General features: G+C 42.1%; 1 protein-coding gene across 2 annotated transcripts in view; it reads left to right on the top strand.

Moving 5' to 3' along the window:
- KIT (KIT proto-oncogene, receptor tyrosine kinase) overlaps nucleotides 1-20,700 on the top strand; it is a 73,405-nt gene extending 52,705 nt beyond the window's left edge. For both annotated transcript variants that reach the window (XM_035113018.3, XM_035113019.3), the window contains 14 exons: nucleotides 1,450-1,564; nucleotides 4,937-5,127; nucleotides 5,307-5,413; nucleotides 5,515-5,641; nucleotides 7,083-7,187; nucleotides 8,099-8,209; nucleotides 9,800-9,941; nucleotides 10,818-10,906; nucleotides 11,226-11,353; nucleotides 12,965-13,087; nucleotides 15,338-15,449; nucleotides 15,578-15,677; nucleotides 17,051-17,156; nucleotides 18,246-20,700. In XM_035113018.3, coding sequence (XP_034968909.3) covers nucleotides 1,450-1,564; nucleotides 4,937-5,127; nucleotides 5,307-5,413; nucleotides 5,515-5,641; nucleotides 7,083-7,187; nucleotides 8,099-8,209; nucleotides 9,800-9,941; nucleotides 10,818-10,906; nucleotides 11,226-11,353; nucleotides 12,965-13,087; nucleotides 15,338-15,449; nucleotides 15,578-15,677; nucleotides 17,051-17,156; nucleotides 18,246-18,371 — 1,682 coding nt within the window. In that variant the 3' untranslated portion in view covers nucleotides 18,372-20,700. The remainder of the gene's footprint in view (nucleotides 1-1,449; nucleotides 1,565-4,936; nucleotides 5,128-5,306; nucleotides 5,414-5,514; nucleotides 5,642-7,082; nucleotides 7,188-8,098; nucleotides 8,210-9,799; nucleotides 9,942-10,817; nucleotides 10,907-11,225; nucleotides 11,354-12,964; nucleotides 13,088-15,337; nucleotides 15,450-15,577; nucleotides 15,678-17,050; nucleotides 17,157-18,245) is intronic.
- The last annotated feature ends 986 nt before the right edge of the window (nucleotides 20,701-21,686 follow it).

Genomic DNA, 21,686 nt, shown 5'->3' with positions numbered 1-21,686 from the left:
AAGGGAGGCAGTAGCAAAGGGCACTTTGAAGGCGTCCTCTGGGCTTTTGGCAAGTATTTGAATTGAACGCTCTCAAAAACCCAGGGCTTTTGCAAGAGTTTCTCTGAGTGCTCCCAAAACCAAAGTTTTTCTTTTGTGCTTGGGGACTTGGAATGAGTGTGACTGTCAAAATCGCACTGGCCTCAGTTCCTGCTAGAGCTGTCCAGGTCCTCCATTAACTAAATCCTTACAGGATGTTATGGAAAAGTTTTGTCAGAAGTCTTTCCCTTGGTGTACCTGTTCTTCGGATGCCTTTTCAAAGACAGCTAGAACAAATGTCTGTAAATCCTGTTTATTGCTGCTGTCTTCCCCATGGGCTCTGATAATAATCTTTTAAATGCAGCAGTGCTGCTATTTCTTAAATGCAATAAAAGAAAGTGTCATGTTTTGGAAAAGGAAGCAGAAGGCCACAAACCTTAACCGACGGAGAAACTTACGTTAAGTATGTAACAGCATAGCAAGCCCATAATCTTCATTTCGCTTCATGGGATGCCTCTTTGTAAAAAGCAGTTGAGCAGTTGCCCTGAAATCTCTTTATCTACTCATGCTAAATACTGGACATAGTTAGTAGTCTCAAGCATCAGCCTTTTCCCCAACACCTCTGTTTCGAGTACAAACAAGAGGTCAACTTGAGACCAATATGAAGCTGTAGGAAGACTATACAGTGGTACCTTGATTCTTGAACTTAATCCATTCCAGGAGGTCATTCGACTCCCGAAACGGTTTGAAAACCAAGGCATGGCTTCCGATTGGCTGCAGGAGATTCCTGCAGTCAAGCAGAAGCCACATTGGACGTTTGGCTTCCAAAAAATGTTCGCAAACTGGAACACTTACTTCTGGTTTTGCGGCATGCGGGAGCCGATTTGTTCGGGAGCCAAGCCATTCGAGAACCAAGGTACCACTGTATAGGTTTATGAATATCAATGGTATTTTTTCTACTTCCTGTTTTAAATTCTTTACATTCCTGTTGAGATTGACTTGGTTGCCCCCCCCCTTTTTTGCAAGATTTCTTTGTAACATATTGGCGGCAGTGGGGTGGATTTTGCAGAGAAGCAGCACCTGTGGTTTCAGGACACAAAGCGACTATAGAACACCTAGTTCTGTCCTTCGAGTGCTGTTAACTAGCACTGGGGTAAACTCTGCAAAATGCTTTGATGCCTGGGGGAAATGATGAGCGTTTCCAAAGATGAATATTATGTTTCTTTTTGCACGTCCAACACATGTTTACTCAGAAGTAGCACTGTGTTCAGTAGGGCTTTGTAGGCAAAGCATTCATGACTGCCTTGGGGGCAGATGCTTAATTTATTGGCACACGTTTTCAATATATTTCTAGTATTTGGGCCAAAGTATGAATGCCCAGTCATAAGCAGATCTAAGGAATGACTATATATCTGTCCGTTTTATTTTCAGCCAAACCGGAAATTGTTACTTCAGACAGGCTTAGCAATGGCATGCTTCAATGTGTGGCTGCTGGGTACCCTGCCCCGAAAATAGACTGGTATTTCTGCACAGCAGCTGAGCAAAGGTGAGTGAGCCAAATAATTTCCATCGTGCGCTTTGTCTTTGGGTTCGATCTTCAGCGCAATAAATTAACATGAGAAGTGAGCAAAACCATGCCTGCTAACCCATCCCTGCTAGCAGAAGCCAGGTATGCCCTTCCAGTAGTCGTGCATAGAGCTATACACAAATACAACTCTTTGCAATTGCTTTTTAATAATATAATTTATATTTAATTTCCATTTTTTTTACAAATTGACTTCAAATGGAACAGTTACATCGTTTCATGTATTGACTTCCCACTTATGCCTCCACAGTGTTTTTGTTCAAAACCTTTTCTACTGCACTGTCTTTCAAACTCTTTATCTATTACAGAAATCTGTCTAATACAATTACTTGATCATTTCTCTCCCACTGCTCCCTATCTCGAATCCTGTTCATTTGACTGTATTTTTCACTTGTTGTTTTTTTCAAATGCTCCACCAAAGCCCTCCATTCTTCTATAAGAAGTTCATCGTTTCGATCTCTTGATATTGCTGTCAGCTTTGCCTTTTCGGCATAGTCCATTATTTTTTTAAGCTATTCCCCCTTCGCTGGAACCTTCTCTTCTTTCCATTTCTGTGCATATAACATTCTAGCTTCTGTTGTCACGTACCTAAATGATTTGGTCATTTTCTTCGGAATGTCCACCCCTATTATCCCTGTGAGAAAAGCTTCGGGTCTTTTGGGGATAAAGCCCATTTAAACATCATCTTCATTTCATTTTATATCGTTTCCCAGAAGCCTTTAGCTTTTTTTTTTTACATGTCCACCACAACTCTTTGCATACACATTTAGGCCCCTTTCACTGCACCTATGGCCCTTGAGAAGCATGGCACATGGATTTGTCAGGAGCAGGGATAACAGGTCTGGTTCCTCCATGCATATTTGTGGGAAGGTTCATTGGAATAGATCCCATGTTTCCTTTGCCCATTGGTTGGCAACTGAGGGATCAGATCAAGTCAGTATCTCAGCGAACTGGCTTAGGCTAGGAGGACTCCGCTTTCTAACACACTCACTATCCTAAGTAGCCTTACTTATGGCAGGACTTTTCTGTGGTTCGCTACTTCCTCTTTTCTTGAAGGAGTCACTATAATTTATGACTAAACATTAAGGGCCAAACATGGACTTCAGGGGGCTTACACCCACTTGCAGCCGGGCTGTTCTTGGCCCTAATGATTTAACCCCGTAGAATGACAATTACAAAATAGCTCCCATGTATGGCTATTATCTTTTGGATTTATCATGTAATAACACAATTTTCCAGGACACAGGGTAATTAGATTTTCATTTACACACAGTAGATTATAGGGTAAATGTGTCTTGTAAGCTTGTGGTGGGGGAAGAGAATTAACTACAAAGGTAATTACCAAGTTTCTAAGAAGCTTGTATGTACTTTCAGTGCAGGTAGAGGATTTGCAAACAAGATTATAAAGCACTTGCTTATTTTGACAGTGTTCTAAAGACTTTCTTGCTAGCAGATAATATGTTTCCTGTATGAATCATTTTTCACAAGTTATTCTTTCCTAAGTATACTTTTGAGGTGTGCATTTTTCATCCACAGCAACGGGCAACGTTTCTCAACTCTGTATATATGCTCCATCCTAAAAAGGATTTTAAATTGTGAGATTGTAGTAGATAATGAAAACCACTTTTAGGACGGCCTTAGTTTTCTCTGTATCAGAAGCAGAGGTTCCTGCAGAGAGCCTTCAGGCCCAGCCCAAGACATTTTGCTGCCCTACAGCAAGAGACAAAACAGCTGCCCGATTCCAATCCATATATAAAGAAGCTGACTGGACAGTCAGCCAATTTTTATTGTATATAGCCAGAGGCCTTTGCAATGGACGACAGAGAAGAAAAGGAAACTTTCATCTTAAATCATACACATAACCTGTAGCAGTTTGCAACATAAAAAGAATTTTACAACATTAAGACTTATCAAATCCAAACTCTTCTACTTAATATTGGAGTGCATTCACATAGCTGGAACGGAGCTTCTTGGCTGCCAGTGCAAATCTGGCTACCTGGTGTGTAATATATAGATGTTCATCTGCTAGGAGTTCAACCTGGAAACCAATTAAGAATTGGCAATATAAATTTTCCTCTGGGCGTTGTATACAGGGGGCACATCAGCAGGTAGTGTTAGATGTCCTCTACCTGATTGCATCCATGCATACTTTAGCTATCCATATGGGGAATTCCTCAATATCTCCCCTCTAAATATGTCGAGGGCATCTGTTGGGATCTTAGTTCTACAAAGGCCCTGCGTAGTTGTGGGAAGGTCAGAGTCTCAGGGTAACGGGGCCTTGAGTGATTGGTCTTAATTTGCTCAGAGAGGAGATTTCCTAGAGAATGGTGCCTGCTGCCATCTTGGCTGAAAGTGCAACATGGCACAAAGGAAAATATAGCCACTGGGAATGCGCCACCATTTATGCTACTTTGTAATCTGACATTAAATATATTACCCTTTGGATTATTGTAACGTTTTTAATGAATTGCCGTTAGAGGCTGTGAGCATTTTGTTGACACACTTTTGTTTTCCTGTTATATGTATTCTGAAAATTAATGAGAAGAGAAATGGGATAAGACCATGAAATCTAAAGTCATACTTTGTGGAAGATGCAAAGTAGGCTTTTAAGAAGATTTACATAATTTGGGGCATGTTGTGTTAGAAAATTATGTATATATCTTACATTAGGTGCTATACATGCACTTCAGGCCTCATGTGGGTGGGGGAGACAAACAAAAAATTAAAGGAAAACATTTTTTTGAGAGATGTTTTGTTTCACCTCTTTGGAAATGCTGGGGAGTATGAGATATGAGATATTTTCCCTATTAGAATGGGCAAAGCTTTTTAAGATGAGGTTTTACTCACTCAAAATGTATAGTACATGGGAATTTCCTGGGTGTCAAAAAAGATTATATATGTATGCCACCACTGTGGCCCATGTTTCGTTAGTCCAAAAATGGAAAAGGAGCAAGGTCCCAACTAAAGAAGAATGGCAACTTAAACTGATGGAATGTGTGCAGCTTGCGGACCTAACATATAGAATAAGAGAACAAGAAGAACATACATTTAAAGAAGATTGGAAAATGTTTATTGAATATATGGGGGAGGGAATTGTGTACACTTGAAAATGTTGGCAGCATTAAGATAAGTTCAACAGTGCAAACAAGTTTTGTTTGATGTAATAATGGAATACTGAATGGTTTAGTTTATGCAGAATATGCAGGGATTTATGATATAAGCAATATGCATTTCTTCACCTAAAGGGTGCTGCCATTTTCCTGGCATCAACATTCTGGATATTTTCTCTCTTGTCGACCAAGTGGGCTCACCCAAGTGAATTGTTTCTTCCAGGTGTTCAGATTCACCCAACATTTCACCAGTAGATGTGAAGACCAATTACAAAGATTCGTCTTTTCCTCCTTTTGGGAAGATAGTTGTTGAAAGCACCGTGGATGCCAGCATGTTCAAGAATGGCACTGTTGCATGTGAGGCATCCAACGACATTGCCAGGAGCACTGCTTTTTTCAACTTTGCCATTAAAGGTAACTGGCAGCCCGAGTGATATTTGAAACGGCATACTGTGTTTATGCTGAAATCTCCCTGAGACGGAGAACACACCTTTTGGCTCATACCATAAAGCACCGTCTTCCTTGATGAGTCACGGGCCAAGTCCCTTAATGCAAAAATTTACGCCAGGCTTCTTTTGTGTGTGTCTTTCCAGAACAAATAAGCACCCACACCCTTTTCACTCCTTTGTTAATTGGCTTTGGAGCAGCGGCAGGACTGATGTGCATCACAGTCATCATCCTTGTGTACAAATATCTGCAGGTAAGAATCATGCATGTGGCTATACTACCCACGATCTTCATGTTTTCCTTTACCTACGTTCACGGTTTTATGCACTCAACATGGTTGTATCTCTCTTCCAGAAACCAAAATATGAGGTTCAGTGGAAAGTAGTTGACGAAATAAATGGAAACAACTATGTTTACATAGATCCCACACAGCTTCCTTATGACGACAAATGGGAGTTTCCGAGAAACCGGCTAAGTTTTGGTTAGTTTACATCGGGTCAGCAACCTTTTTCAGCTGTGGGCCGGTCCACCATCCCTCAGACCATTTGGTGGGCCGGACTATATTTTTTTGGGGGGGGGAATTAATGAATTCCTATGCCCCACAAATAACCCAGAGATGCATTTTAAATAAAAAGGACACATTCTACTCATGTAAAAACATGCTGATTCCCAGACCGTCCACGGGCCAGATTGAGAAGGCGATTGGGCCGCATCCAGCCCATGGGCCTTAGGTTGCCTACCCCTGGTTTACATGTATTTGACCTATAGAACTCTGTGCCACCAGAATGGCATTGTTCCTGGAAGGGGGTGGGGAATGTAGGACCAGCACTCCTTTTTAAAGAAGTCCTTTAAGGAGCTTGTGACCTCTTCAGAGCAAGGTTAGGCAAGTGACCTTCTTTGTACGTAACCATGGCTTGCCGAGAACAAACAAGCCTGTAATGACTTGGAAGGGAAATCACAGTCACTTCACTTCTCCCCTTGTCTTGCTGCTCCTGCACTACCTAGAGCTTAACTATGGTTTGGCTTAGTGTTGCGTGAGAACCTGGGCTCATGGCATATCTCCTGCAGATGAACTACAAGCAGTAAACCAAGAGCAAATCTTGGTTACAGCTCATGGTTTGCTGGGAGCAAGACAAACCAAAAGCCCAGGTTTGGATGTAACACAAACCAAATCATGGCTTAAGCTCTGGGTAGCATGGCAGCAGCACGACTGAGGGAAGTTTTTTTTTTATTTTACTACAGGTATTTGTGCATTAAGCCATAGTTTGGCTTGTTGTTATGTGCGAACCAGGCCAATATAAAACCAGTCAAGAGTTCTCCCTAGCCCACAGACTGTCCCCCCCACTTGACTTGCATTGTGTTACACTGCGGCCTTGTCACAAGCTGAGGAAAATGGTTGGGAACTTTCCTGGAGGAAAAGGTCCACATTAACTGCCATGTTCTCAGTTAACTCTGCTTCCGTAATTTGTTGTTCTGCTTACAGCCCCCCTCCAAAGTGCGTCACACGTACAACTAAACCCCAGCATGCATTTTAGATGCCTGTACTTTGTTACTGGGTTTTTTTTAACCTGTAACTGTTGTCAAATACCGAAGACATAAAAGGCAGGAGAGATGGAGTCAAAGAGGGAAAGCTAAGGGAAAATAAGGGACTGTGACTTTGAACCCCAAAATATTAATAGTGTTGGATTTTGAGTAACAAATTTACTGCCCCCCACCCTCTCCCCAGATTCATGAAATGATGGAATGGACAGCTACTCGATGGGACATTGTTTGTGGATCTTACAATGGCCTATCCCTGATTTAGATTTCTTTTTTAAAAAATAGGAATTGGATCAGGTGTTTTTTAATTTCATTGCTAATCTGTTTGGTAGCAGCTCAATGTTTGGTCGTTGTTTTTTAAACCCCCACTGAAAATCCTTTAGGCAAGATTCTTGGAGCTGGAGCTTTTGGGAAAGTCGTTGAAGCCACTGCCTATGGTCTCTTCAAACCTGATGGAGCAATGAGAGTAGCTGTAAAGATGCTCAAACGTAAGTTCCCAACACCTTCATTGCAAGTTTTACGTATTAAAAAATATCTCTCTTGCCATGTCACCCCAAGGTTTCCCAAAGCGACATACACACCAAAAGATGAAAACCATACCTCGTCGCTACAACCACCTGAAACTCATTGCCTTCAGCACTGAATTCCTGAATAAATTGCCAGCTTCAAATATCTGAAGAGCTGCCATGCAGGAAATATTAGGACATTAGTTCTCTGTTGTTCCAGAGGGCAGTACTAGAATTGGTGGGTGGAAATTGCAAGGAAGTGGATCTCAGCTAAACGTTTTGAGGCGCTTCCTAATGGTACGAGTGTTTGAGAGTGGAACACGGGCTGCTTTTGGAGGTGGTGGGTTCTCCTTTGTCAGAGGCATTAAGCAGAGGCTGGGCAGGCATTGTAGATACTTGATTGAATGCTGGGTTGGTCTAGATGACCTGGAATCCCTTCTGATTCTGTGATTCTAACTGGTAGAGTGTGGGCCTGGAAGTGCCTCCTTGGGAAGGATATTCCATAATGAATCTTCAGGTACACTCCCCCCCCCCACATACACACCAGTAGCCATTTTCCTAACTTCAGGAGGGTTTTTGAGGTGGGGTTGCCATCCAAGGATCTCCAAAATATGGAGCACATTGTGTGACCATAAGAATGTATCCCATGTGTCAGAACACTGTAACGCATCAGATTAAAGAGAGGTTTTTCCCCCCAGTTACTGAACCCCTTAAAAGTAAATGTTCCTAAGATCAGAAACCAGTGTGGCAAGTCTAGTTTTAAGCAGAGCCTTCTTGGAAGACCTGAAAGCACATCGGGCCAGGAACCAACCTGGAGCACCTCGTGGCATGTTCCTTTGCAACTCCCTTCTCCCTTTTTAAATTCGCTGAATTTCTCCTCTTTCTCTCTCCAGCTAGCGCCCATTTCACTGAGAAGGAAGCCCTGATGTCTGAGCTGAAAGTCCTGAGTTACCTTGGCAACCACATTAACATTGTCAATCTACTCGGAGCCTGTACAGTTGGAGGTACAGTTTTCAACCTGTTGCTCAGTTTGGGTAGGCTTGAGGGGAAAGCTAGTAATGTTCACACAGAGAGACGTCCTATTCTGGCATTCAGGCATCTTGTGTGTTGGCAAACAGGTGAGGAGAAGTGGGGAGCAGTCTGTGCTGCCAAGCCCTGACCCCTGTGGATGTTCAGAGCCCTCCTCTACCCATGAATGGTCTTCACGGGACCAAATCATTGCTCCAAATTACACTGGGAGCCTCCCTGCTTCAGGGCATCAATCTTAAACTTTAAACCAGTGGTTCCCAAATGGTGGATTGTGATCCCCAGGGGGTCTGCGTAACCCACTCAGGGGGTCCGTGGCACCATTCACATAACAAAAAACTACCATAGAGATATCAAAATTTTCAAATGTAGGGTGTCCATGGCTTGGCTTTTGAAAAACAGGAGGTTTGCAGGACTTAGCTAATAGGGAACCGCTGATCTAAACTGTGTACAGGTGCCATGGAGCAACCCTTCTCTGCTACTCCATTCTACACACAAGAGGAGGAGGCATCTGCAGGCTGAGGGGGACCCCAAGGTTTGCAGAAGTACACAAAACTTACCGAAGGAAAAACCCACAAGAGGGCAGAAAGCAATGGGTAGTTTGATGACTGAGCACACTTAGTGGCCACTGGATGTCCCTTGGGGCTGAGGGGGAAAGGGAACAGTGTGTCCGGAAAGAAGGCAAGCTTCTCTGGGATACGGAAAATGAGACCTCACAGCCCCAAGAGAAGACTTGTGCTCTTGTCATAATACCTCACCCAGTATAAACGAGTGCAGTTATTGCTATTATGGAAAATAGTTCCGGTTCTGTGCGAGTGGAGAGTAGCACTGATACAGAACCCTATATTTGAAATATCAGGCATCCTGTACTTGAAATGATTTAGAGGCAGCCAGGCATTCAGAAAAAAACACATCTTTGATATAAAAACTTTAGAACCGCAGACGATTTGATTCTGCCCTTAAATTTCCCTTTTAATCATTTGAAAAGTCTGGAGCTTCTAGCTTTCTGTCTCAGTAGAGAGTTCTGTCTGAATGGTTCTCTCTTCCTGCCCCCAATTACGCTGAAGACTATAATATTTTATATCATTTCCAAAACATTACTATAAGAGCGAGAAGTCTACTGTAAACACGAGTGAATCAAAAGGATTAATGTTAAAAGCTTACATTTGGAACAGATAACTTCCTTCAGGAAGAGCTCCGGAATGAAACAGATGTGTCTGGCTTGCACCATTATCACAGGACTTATTTAATTTGTGTGTGTGTGTGTGTGTGTGTGTGTGTGTGTGTGTTTCTTAACACTGCAGCCCTATTGATGTGTGAAAATAATTAATTGGGAATGACATCGTCTTAATTGGAAATAAGGCTCAGTGCCTGAATAGAGAATCCGCTGATGTAATTTCACCCTGACTTTTCAAGCTGAAACAGTTCTCTATAGTGCGATCTGAAATGGCCCGTTTTTGTACATGTAGCCAAATAATCGAGGGGCTTTTGTTTGTTTCTGTTTTTAAATATGCCCGAGCCAGAATGGAGAATTCACCCACTGCTTTTGACTTCCTCTGCATCTGCAGGTCCTACTCTGGTCATCACAGAATACTGCTGCTATGGTGACCTTTTGAATTTTCTGAGAAGGAAACGTGACTCTTTTATTTGCCCAAAGCATGAAGAAACAGCTGTCTACAAGAACCTTCTCTATCAAAAAGAACACATGTAGTAAGGATGTGGTGCCAATATTTGTGGTCATTGCCAGGAAATCACAGTGCACCTTTTGTGCGCTTGTGCATTTGGGAGGGGAGTTGTTTTGTTGCTTTTCACAGCTTTGTACTCATTTTGTGTGGGGTTTTTTTTGGGGGGGGGGAGCTTTTATTTATCACATTTATTCTATTTCATGCTTCCGCTGAGGAATTCAGGATGATGTACATAGAGGCTGTCCTATTTCACTATCACAACTACCATGTGAGGTAGTCTGGGCTGAAAGATAAGGGGCCTGCCCATGGCTACTCAGTTAAGCTTAGAAGCTTTAAAGGAATTTGAATCCTGGACTTTGTGATTCAAGTCTAGCACTCCCATTCTGGCTGTCTTTCAAGAGAGCACTTAGATTATTCCTCGCAAACTTTTGACTGAGTCTCCACGTTTCCTATAGATTAGATCAGTGTTTCCCAAACTTGGGTCTCCAGCTGTTTTTGGACTACAACTCCCATCATCGCTAGCAACTGAGACCAGTGGTCAGGGTTGATGGGAATGGTATGGGATTACGAACCACACAGCCAATGATTATTTGTTTCCGTTGGACTTGCCTTCCTGTTGTCTTGCAGCCTGGCAAAGTTCTGTGCTGTGCAAGTACAGGTGGGACCAAATGCAAATTTGTCAGCCAACAATCTAGAATGCTAGACTGTGAGACAGTTGATAATACGGATTAAATAATTCTCTCTCAAATAAAAAAAATGGTATGTTCATTCAGGTCATATTCTCTACATAGCTGAAAACCTTAGTCACTCCTCATCATACAAACTGCTAGGGGTCCAGTCACCCAAGCCAACAGATTCCCCATATATTATCCAACCTCATAGTTTTCTGTTTTGCACATAGTGATGCTGCTAATGAATACATGGACATGAAACCAGGAGTTTCTCAGGTCGTCCACGCCAATGCCACTAAAAGGAGTCCAGGAAGGCCAGGTAAGCTGTCAAGCAGGATTGGAAAAGAAAGAAGGAAAGTTTCTTTTTGAAATGGCCCACACCTATCAGAACATGTCCATTAAAAAAACAAACAGCCCTAATTCAGTGTATTAGAACTTTAATAATCTACACGAAAACGGAAAACAGTTTTGCAGTTTTCCATTGGGTGGGCACATTCAGAATCGCTTCATGTTTCAATAGCAGCTTAGGGGTATATCTGTGTTAATTAAGTGCTGTGCTCTGTTAATAGAAACACTGCTATCTTCCCAAATGTCCATAATTAATCCATTTATGTATTGTCCCTGCTTGTGTTGTGTAGGATCGTTTGCTAATCAGGATGTCACCATTGCCATCTTAGAAGATGATGAGCTGGCTCTGGATATTGAAGACTTGCTAAGTTTTTCTTATCAGGTGGCAAAAGGGATGAGCTTCCTTTCCTCCAAAAATGTGAGTGGAGAAGTTGGAAAATAATAATTCATTCACCTAGAGGAGCACTAAATTGAGCATCTTTTTCACTGCTGAGTAATTTTTGAAAGGATGGGAGACCATGTGTTGTCGGGTGGGATGCATTTGCCTCCTGATCTTGATGTTTTTACACCCCTGCTCTCATGCCACCTTGGGAATGTAAAATAACAATTCTCCCCCAGCAGGTACACCTCCCGTGGGGAAATAAGAGGTTGTGGAATATGCTCTCATGCCACCTTGGGAATGTAAAATAACAATTCTCCCCCAGCAGGTACACCTCCCGTGGGGAAATAAGAGGTTGTGGAATATGGGCAGGGAATCAGCTATGTTCTTCAGCCTGGAGAAACAGACCCTTTCCAATCAGGAGGATATATGATGATATTGTGACCTGGGATGGTCCTTTGGCTTCCAGGTTATTGGTCTCTGTAGATCAGGCATCCCCAAACTTCGGCCCTCCAGATGTGTTGGACTACAAATCCCATCATCCCTGACCACTGGTCCTGTTAGCTAGGGATCATGGGAGTTGTAGGCCAAAACATCTGGAGGGCCGCAGTTTGGGGATGCCTGCTGTAGATTAACAGAGCTGGCCTTCAGTACTATGACCATCAGTCATAGGAAGTGTTTTAAATTAGGGTGATACTATGGGCACCTGTAAATACTGCTTTGTACAGTCGGCCTTTTTATATACTTTTTTAAAAGCTCTTCACCTAACTTTATCTGCTTCGTGCTAAATGTTTGTACTAAACAACACCATAGAACAACCTAAGCCACTTGGTGGAGGGCACCTCTTTCTGGCTTCCTTAGATCATGGTGAACAAGATAAGTAGGTGCAGTGGGTGGAAACCCCAACAGAATACATTCCAGTTCTGAAGACATTACATTGGTGTCTCGACTTACGAATTTAATCCGTTCTGAAGGCACCTTCATAGGTCGAAAAATTCGTAAGTCAAAAAGCGCCATTGGAAGCGCGAGTTCCCATAGGAATGCATTGGAAACGGAAAAATTCGTAAGTCGAAGCAACCCCATCTAAAAATTCATAAGTCGAAAAAACCCTATCTAAAACCGCCACCATTTCCGTTCGGATGTTGAGAAATTTGTAAGCGTGCGGCCATTTGCCCCATTCGTATGTTGAAAAATTCGGTTGTTGAGTTGTTCGTAAGTCGAGGTACCACTGTACTTGAAAGCATATTCCATTGATTTCCACGGACCTTTCCTCCAAGTGACTGTGCTGCGAACAATATTCTGAGTTGGCAGAATCAAGAGAACTAGGGAAGGAAAGCTGCCCTCCCCTTTGTGGAATCAAATGGAAATAAAAACAGACACAAAGTAAAGCAAGGCGAACTTACTAACTGTAGGATGTTACTTTATCCAATAAGATCCTGGTTCTCCTATCCTCAAAAAGTCATTTGGCTATAGCCACAGGACTCCAACCAGTAAATTAAGACCAAATTTAATATTCAAATTTAATATTCAAGAAATTCAGATATAATAGAAGTGCAGTTCTGCACAGTTGTATTGGTGGTGTGCAATGCAAAACAATCATATTTGGTTATATATAGTTCCTATATATATATTTTTATTCAATCCCTTCAGTGCATTCACAGAGACCTGGCAGCAAGAAACATATTGCTTACTCATGGGCGGATTACAAAAATATGTGACTTTGGCCTTGCAAGAGATATCAGGAATGACTCAAATTATGTGGTCAAAGGAAATGTAAGTATGTTTGGATGCAACCTGCACCACTGTAAAGTGTGTTGTGGAACTGCATTTGATTCTTAGTGGCTGGAGTTCACGCCCGTAAGCGTCTGTGTGCCAAATAGCCTTTGCCTAGGGGGGGCCAACTTAGAATAGGAATGGAGAGATGGACAATGGAAACAAATTGTGCTGATTTTCAGAACAGAAGGTATGGAGGAAGTCCCTTCTGTCATAGGTTCGCTTGTTGTAAATGGTCTTCCCTCAGATAAACTTCCTCTCGACTAAATCTCTTCATTAAACCTGTAATCTCTTCCTGTGTGCCATGTGTGCAGTTGAAACCATCTCCTGAGATAAGGAGAATCTGACTCATCTGAGGCTCAGGCAAAGAATATTGCATTCCTTCCTTCAGGTTTTACCATCACTCCTGTTTCCCTTTAAAAATTCAATGTGATATGCAGGCACGAGCTGTGATGACAGAATGCGTGCAGCACAGGCAAGCAAACAAGAGTATGAAAGCCTTTTAATAGCAGCTAAATGTGCAAAGAAACTAAAGCGAGGACCAGGTTTAATTGTGAAGCCTCAGACTAATTATCTGCATCTAGAATTTTTAACATACAGGGCAACAGCTTAGGCAAGTGGGGCAGTAAGTAATTGCATTCCATTTGCCTAGATTAAGGGGTTTCTGTGTCCTGAGTTGCCTGATGTTTCATAGAGTGAAAGAGTCAGGAGACGAATTGGCTGCAGCTGTTAGGAGCTAGGGATGTTCCATAATTGTTTCTGGCATAATATCAAAGCTGATGCTAGGGGAACTCCAATCACCCTGAATAGTGACAGCAGCCAGCACCTACCTCAACCTCCAGCAAAAAAAACCCACGATTCGATCATCCTTCGGTGATCAAAGATATGGTGGCTTTAGGATTATTGCTGTAATTCAAGGCTACCACTTCATCTAATTACACTAAACAGTAACACTAATTGGTTTCCTGAACCCAAACAATGAATTGCGGTTGTACCATACAATGGCAGCCATTTGATGAAAGGTGATCCTTTGAAGTGCAGTGATTTCAACCTAAGATTGCTCTCTAATGCCCAAAACCAACTTAAAAGGGGTTTCATTAGAGAAAAGGAACTGCTTTGTGATGAGAAAACTAGAAACGTGCAATCATTTAGGAATTATATAGGCTACAGCAACATTAAGAATCAGACCGACTTCCAAGGTGCTGCTTTAATCAAGCCCATTGGAGAATCCATTGGGACGTCTGACTTATTATCTTTTAACAGGAAGATCCCAGCTATATCACAAAATGTTTTGAAAATTCCCCTCAGTTTCAAAAATGGGGTGCCTGGGGGGATACATATCTAAAACCCACTTGAATCCATAAAAAATAGTAACACAGCTCTTGGGATACTGTCCTTAGGTTGATTCTATTTTATAAGATTTTTTTTCATTGTATTTATAAGCAGTTTCAAACAGTTCAAGGTACTTTGAACAAATAAAAACACAAAGTACCTTGTAGCATAGCCGTGGGATACTATAAAACAGCAGTTGGATAAATAGGATCATCATCATGGCTAAGTGTGTTGTGACTCTTTTTTAATCGAGACGTTGTGCTCACTAGATCTTGACAACAACTCCCATCCTCCCTCACTAGTGGCCAGGGTGTCTGAGGCTGATGGACCATCTTTAAGGCACCACTGCTATAGGCAGTACTGCGTATGTTTGGTTGCCATGATTGCCTAATTTGCCTTTCCTTTAACTGCCTTTCAATGCAATAGGTGTAGACGTTTGGCTACATTTTTGTAGAAGCAGGCCAGGGATTTTCCTCTAGGTGGGTTCTAAGCATTTCAGAATATTCAGAGCAGAGCAGGAGATGGTGTGGAAGACTCTCACTTCTATCTTTGTTACCTGGATTAAGCGCCTAAAGGGTTTTGAAATGAACCCTTTCCAGTGCTTTGGTGGCATTGTCTTATGGCACTGAATGTTCATCTCTATAGCTGCTATTTCTGATAGGAATGACTTTTTCAATGAGCTGTGCAATCCTATCGCTTGCTCCTGGCAGGGCTTAACGGAGCAATGCAGCCATGTCTGCAGCCCAGCCGGCTGGGGCAGAAGTTGAAGGGGCAAGCAAATCCATGAACCATTCTGAAGGTAGCACAGTGACTGGACCCAAATCAGGCCTGATGTAGTCTTATGATGGCAGTGGGGTTGGCTCAGCCCCTGCCCGCCCACTGTTTATGCACTCATTTTTCTTTCCTTTCTCTGTAAAGGCACGGCTTCCTGTGAAATGGATGGCACCTGAAAGCATTTTTGAATGTGTATACACGTTTGAGAGTGATGTCTGGTCTTACGGAATCCTGCTTTGGGAACTGTTCTCTCTAGGTAAGACGCATATGACTATCAACTCTTGTAGTTTATACAGAGCTTCAACAATTACTTCTTGGCTCTTTTGTTCCTCACATTTAACCAAACCTGATATGAGATATTAACAGACAGCTCTGTGTTAACAGGAAGCAGTCCCTATCCTGGAATGCCTGTGGATTCCAAGTTCTATAAAAGGATTAAGGAAGGATACAGAATGTTTACTCCAGAATTTGCACCTGCTGAAATGTGAGAGGACAAATTTATAACAACGTTGAAGTTGAAAATGTCAAACTTCTAGATTTAACCTTCTTGATTTAAGCAGTGTATTTGTGTTCTGCTCAAAGTTGCAGTCATGAAATAAACTGCAATTGTATACTGAATATTTACAAAATCCCCTATCACTGCCTTAACAGCTGGTCCTAGATTCATTTACTTGGAAGTTTCCCCAGTAAAATCAGTACCATTGATGTCCCAGATACATGCATGTAAGATTGGGGTATTAGTTTGCATGATGATCTGTACTCGATTTTCTTTAAAAATAGAAAAACAAAATCTAGCAGCAATATGACCCAATGCATGCACCCAGAAAATGTGGATTTGGCAGTGTGAGTAGATGAAGCACATTATCTGTGAATTTTGATCTGGGTAGCCCAAGCAGTGGTCCAGCTCTCTAGGGCCACATGTTCTAGCATTAAGGTGATGGTCCCTTCCCAAATTTGTTTATTTTGAACAATTGCACTTAGATTTTGGAGAGGTGAAATGACTACACGGCAGCCCCTAGAAATCCTGCCCAGAAGACACCCCACATGACCTTTTGAAATGTTGGAAGCCATTGCTGATGACCTTCCCAACCTGTCTTGAAACTTGAAACTGGTGTAACATGATCACAGAAGCACTAAATCTATACAACTGACGAATTAAGCAAATGATTATGATGATCAGAGAAAACAAACTCATGGAACTTTGTATCCCAAAGTTAGCTAGTTTCAGTTTGATTTTCTCATCGTAGCTGATGGGATGTTGTTGATAGCCAGCAGGCTGTGACTGTCAGATGACCTTGACAGCAGGGTCTTCAAGATTTGATGTTCCCATAAGTCCTGCTCTTATTTCCCACCGACAGTGTGCTAGACCATGGATATAGATCTAGATGAGTAGCGTCTCTGCTCAGAAGCAAAGAGCATGAATGGAGAGGGTGAAGTAAATAAAGAATGAGGGTGCACTAAATAAAGAACAAAGGGCTTGGGCTACTTGATAGCAGAAAAGTGAGTTGTCTATGAGAGATAGGTTTTGAAAGAAGTTGAGATGTTTGATGACAAAGGCAGATCAACTCACACCACCTGCATGTTGAATGGGGGCTTCTCAAATATATGGCAAGGCAAGATCGGAACTGAGTACACAGGCCATCATACAGCAACAGGCTGTTGTTGTCTTTTTACGATTCCACACACAATCACTATATTTTTTTATCTTTCTACTTATTCCAGTTAACGTGCTTTAAAAACTGTGCAATAAAATAGTATGCATTTGGATGCCGTATTGCTCATCGTTGCTCTACATGTTACTTAACATTTTACCGACTGCTGAAATCTCAGTTGATAAATTTCTGGCCGCATTTGCAGGTATGAGATAATGAAGAGCTGCTGGGATGCTGACCCCGTGAAGAGGCCGACTTTTAAGCAAATTGTACAATTGATTGAGCAGCAGATTTCAGATACCACAAACCATGTAAGCACTGAGCCTTTCAATCTGCCTTCTTGATGGAGATGGGTGCTGAGTGCCCTTGTTTAATGTCATTACACGCCGTAAATGCCCCCCCCCCACTCCAATTTCCTCTGCATTAAATGCCTTTCTCAGTTGCTTGAAAAAGTATAAATGAAAAGAAGTTGTCACCAAATACCGTTCCTGTTTTTGTATATCTTGATGCAGGAATGGCATTTAGCAGATTTCGGCTCGAAATTAGAAGCCTTGTGTTGTCATATTGGCTAGTTGCAGAAATACCAGAGTAGAGGGGAAGTACACAGCCAGACAATTGACCAGTAAATTGCCCAAAAAAATCAGGGACAGCAAGTGGGATAAAATTGGAAGGGAACACCCCCAATTTCTTAATGAGAATTGGGGTTTGTGGGATGGCAACCCCAGAGCAGTGCTTTATGTTAGATGGCATGGAAGAACTTCTGAGGTACTTTTAAACTTTATGTAAGTCACACTGGAGATCCTTACAGATCAAAAGAGACCAAATAATCTAGACTGAAGTGAGAAGCCTATGAATGTTGCCATCTAATGATGTTCACTGTGCTTTTTGACTAAATCCAAAGCTTACTGTTTTTTAGAAAACAGAACAAATTTGAAAGCCATTTTTGGTTTGTATCAGGGGTGGGGAACCTCAGGTCTAGGGACAAAAAGCACCCCTGGTTCTGATCCAGTTTTTGTGTGTGGCTGGAAGGTGTCCTTTAATTGCAATAATCTAGCTTAGAATCATAGAATTGTACAGTCAGAAGGGGTCTCGAGAGTCATCTAGTCCAACCGCCGGCAATGCTTGTCTGGATGGGGAGATGTGCCATGTAGAAACCCCTGACACTTATACAGATGGAGTGAAACGATAATTGAAATCCTGGCAAAATGCTTGGAAGTTCCCGCAAAGGTGCAAATAAATGAAATAATAAAAGTAAGTTAAGGGATCTCTCTACAATTGTAAATGGGAGCAAAAACCAATATAAAACAAACATGAGCTTTTTAATCCCGATCCATGGGGCAGGTAGTCTGTTGTCATTGCAGTCGTTCAATACTGATCGCTGTTCTTGTATCTTTCTCCAGATTTACTCAAATGTTACAAGTGACGTTTGCACTCAAGGAAATGCTCCAGATCACTCGGTGAGAATAAATTCAGTAGGCAGCAGCGCTTCATCGACTCAGCCCTTGCTCACACATGAAGTTGCTTGACAGGAGACTCATCCAGCCTTGATGAAGAAACTACTGTTGTTGTTTTCGAAATGACTACCGCTTGTTCGCAGTGTATTCACTACTACGCCAAGGGTAGTAGGAACTTGCTCTGTTCCCCGTCCCCCCTTTTTAAAAATCACATGCTGTTAAAAACAAAAGTAGGTTACCCATGACAGTTAACAATGTCGTTACACTGTTTGCTAGAATCTGTATAGTTGCTATGTTAAATGTGTTCGTAGTGTAGAACCAGATTTGGGAGTGGGGAAAACAACCTGTTTAAAATCTTTGGTATGGATTAAAGATGTATCTATCTGTATATATATGTATATATATAAAATGCCAGACGTCAAGAGCTCTGATTCTAGAAAATAGGTGTTTATGTTTGGAAATGAATAAATGCAGGTGTCTGAATCGATTTCCATTACTTTCCCAACCCCAGATATGTTAGAAATGCAAGCAAAAAGCAAAACATATAACATTCCAAATCCTGGAGCAAAATAGACCACTTGAGCAGAAGGGAATGGAAAGACCCTGAATATTGTAGCACCTCAGCTTGAGCATCTCAGATGTTGGGCCACCTCTTAGGACAAGTTCATATGATCATAACCAATGGCAGAAAAGAGTCTAGCAACATCGGAGTGGCAGTTCTCACCTGGTCTGTCCCCCTCTTGATGCTTCTGTAACTTCCATTCCAGGTAGAAGTTGGCGCACATGGGGGGGGGTGGCGGAGAGAGAAGATTATGTTCATGCTTCATTTTTGAATGCATAGGTTCACATTCATGTACATGTACCTATATTTTGTAACGTGTGAGTGGCTGTCCCGTGGTTGGTTTTAATTATTTTTCATAGCTTCATCTACTTTGGCAGGTCAAGTCTCTGCATCCATTTCTCACGGCATATGCCAGGAAGAAGAAAATTCTCTGCTGTGTGGCTATTTCCAAGTTATCAAAATAATTGCATCCCCGTTGACTGCTGCTTCTCAGTCTGGAGAAGAAATATGTCTTATTTGCATTTCACAACATACAGTTGTATGTTCTCTGTAAAGCTCTCGTAGTCTGATCTGAGACTAGGCAAGGTGTTAATGGTATGAGTTAGGTACCTTCTGAAGAAAGCTGCTCATTTTTCACAGCTTTTATTACCACCAACGTGATTATTGTTTGCAAAAGTCCTTTTCTTTCCCTTCTTATTCTTCCTCAAATATCTCCTGGTTGCATTTTTCTACACAACCGTGAAAGCTTTCTGTAGAGGCCCACATAACCACATCCTGGGGAAGGGCTTATCCCTCTGTAACATTATGTACTGCAGGGATGGTGAGGTTTGTGGATTTTCATGTTAGAGCCAAGCGGAGTATAGCAGGCAGGTAGATTTAGGAATGGCATACCGCTATTGCTACTGTTGTTTCAGAATCCATCCTTATTGTCCTAGACCGTAAAAAGATGCTTAAACATTCTAGACCCTTTGTTTTCCCCCTAAAAGATTCAGTTTTCCATAAAGCAGCAAATCTAGAAGAAGGCATGTAGGTTAATAGACCAATTTTGAAATAGCTATTTATAGTGCACCAGCATTTCAGCACCGTGTTATTTCAGCACACCTTTGTTGAGTTTACATTGTTTCGTTAGAAGTAGCTTTTCACCCAAATGCAAGATAATTAATATATATATATATATACACTGCTTGATTCCTCAAATTACACTGAATACCACTCACTTTTACTGTATGATCTGATCTACAGCTACATTTTCCTCCATGCCACTTGGGGCTCTATTTACAGATGTTTACTAGCCAGCCTTCACAGTAGACACTAGTTATTTACGCTTTTGCACCTTTCCAAAGTTTGGGCGAAGAAGGGCTCAGTCTAAAATCCACATATGCAGGGGTTTCCCATTCTCTTCTGTGAAGGGAAACGCTCCCGAAATGCACCAGTTGTTCTCATTGCACACGTAGGTCATTTTCCTGTTCTGATAATGGGGAAGCCTTGGCTTCTATCCTGCACTTGACCCCAACTTCTAAGGATACATTCCAACACCTTTTTGGCTGCCATAGCTGTTGGAAGGCATAATAATTTTCCACACCGCGGTACTTCATTGGCACTTAGATGGAAGACTTTATTCCTTTAATGTTCTCAAAAGTTATATTTTTATATATTTTTTTGGAAAAATTAGTTTCAGGTTTGTAGCAATAATGTCTCCTCAACTCCTTTAGGTTCTTGAAAAATATTTTTATATAAATATATATATATATGCAAAGCAGCTGTATGTATAAATATGTGGATGTTTGAAAAGTTGTATTGTTAAAAGAGTTTAAATAAAAGTGTTAATAATATACTTCATTTATAGCCGTGCTGTGATATACTTTGCTAGTTCCATCATTGCCCTGTGGCTTAATCAACCTGCTTTTTTATGGTCTATATGAGCTTACTGGCAACCTATATTGGAGATCTCCAATGTGAAAGAGAGTAGGGAAAGGCTCAATAGTGTTGTTGATCAACTGAAAAATGTGAATTGAAAAGCCATATTTAATTGCACACATGTGCTACTGCAACAAACGTGCACCAGCTATGGAGATGGATTATATGCAAGCCAAGTCAAAACCATCTGGTTTTGAATTAAGTTCATTCACCAGCACCCTATGACTGGCCTGTGCATTCCTGACACAGGGAGCAGTGTAGTTGATCGATCTTACTATAAAGGAACTAGAATGGATAGGCCCGGTACCAGAAGTACTTTACCTAGAACAAGGGGGGAAACCCATCACTCACTGGCATGTAGGTTTTCTACATCCCCAATCCGCCAACCCAGGGGTTGGCAAGCTAAGGCTCGGGGGCCGGATGCGGCCCCCAGGCTCATAAATCTGGCCCGTGGACCCTGCCACCTGCTCGGTTAGTCCCTGCGTGCTGCAGACACCTCACTGCGCGGGGACTGACTTCCGCAATGCTAGCACGGCTTCTGGGCGGGCAGTGACACTGGCATGGCTTCGGATAGGCTCCTGGGAGCTCCGCAGGGATGGGCTGATGCGAGTGGCTGCTGCTCGTCAACAACGCCGGTGGGCGGGCGGTGCTGAGACGCGTTCCTCCAGGTCCAGAGGCAGCAGCGGGACTGGCTTGCAGGGTATTTATATTTTTCAAAATACAGTCTGGCCCCCCACAAGGTCTGAGGGACAGTGGACCGGCCCCCTGATTAAAAAGTTTGCCGACCCCTGTGCTAACCTGAAAATTGACTGCAGGCCCATGTAAGCCAGACAGCATAATGCAAAACTAGGAGATGTCTAAAGGAACGACAAAGTTGTTATGTGAATTAGGCGTCAGTGGCAGTTGGC

The sequence above is a fragment of the Zootoca vivipara genome, chromosome Z1, assembly GCF_965207765.1.
Source record: "Zootoca vivipara chromosome Z1, rZooViv2.hap1.1, whole genome shotgun sequence".
Classification (NCBI taxonomy): domain Eukaryota; kingdom Metazoa; phylum Chordata; class Lepidosauria; order Squamata; family Lacertidae; genus Zootoca; species Zootoca vivipara.
Note: the sequence above shows the minus strand (reverse complement) of the source record. Positions and strands in the feature narration are given on the sequence as shown.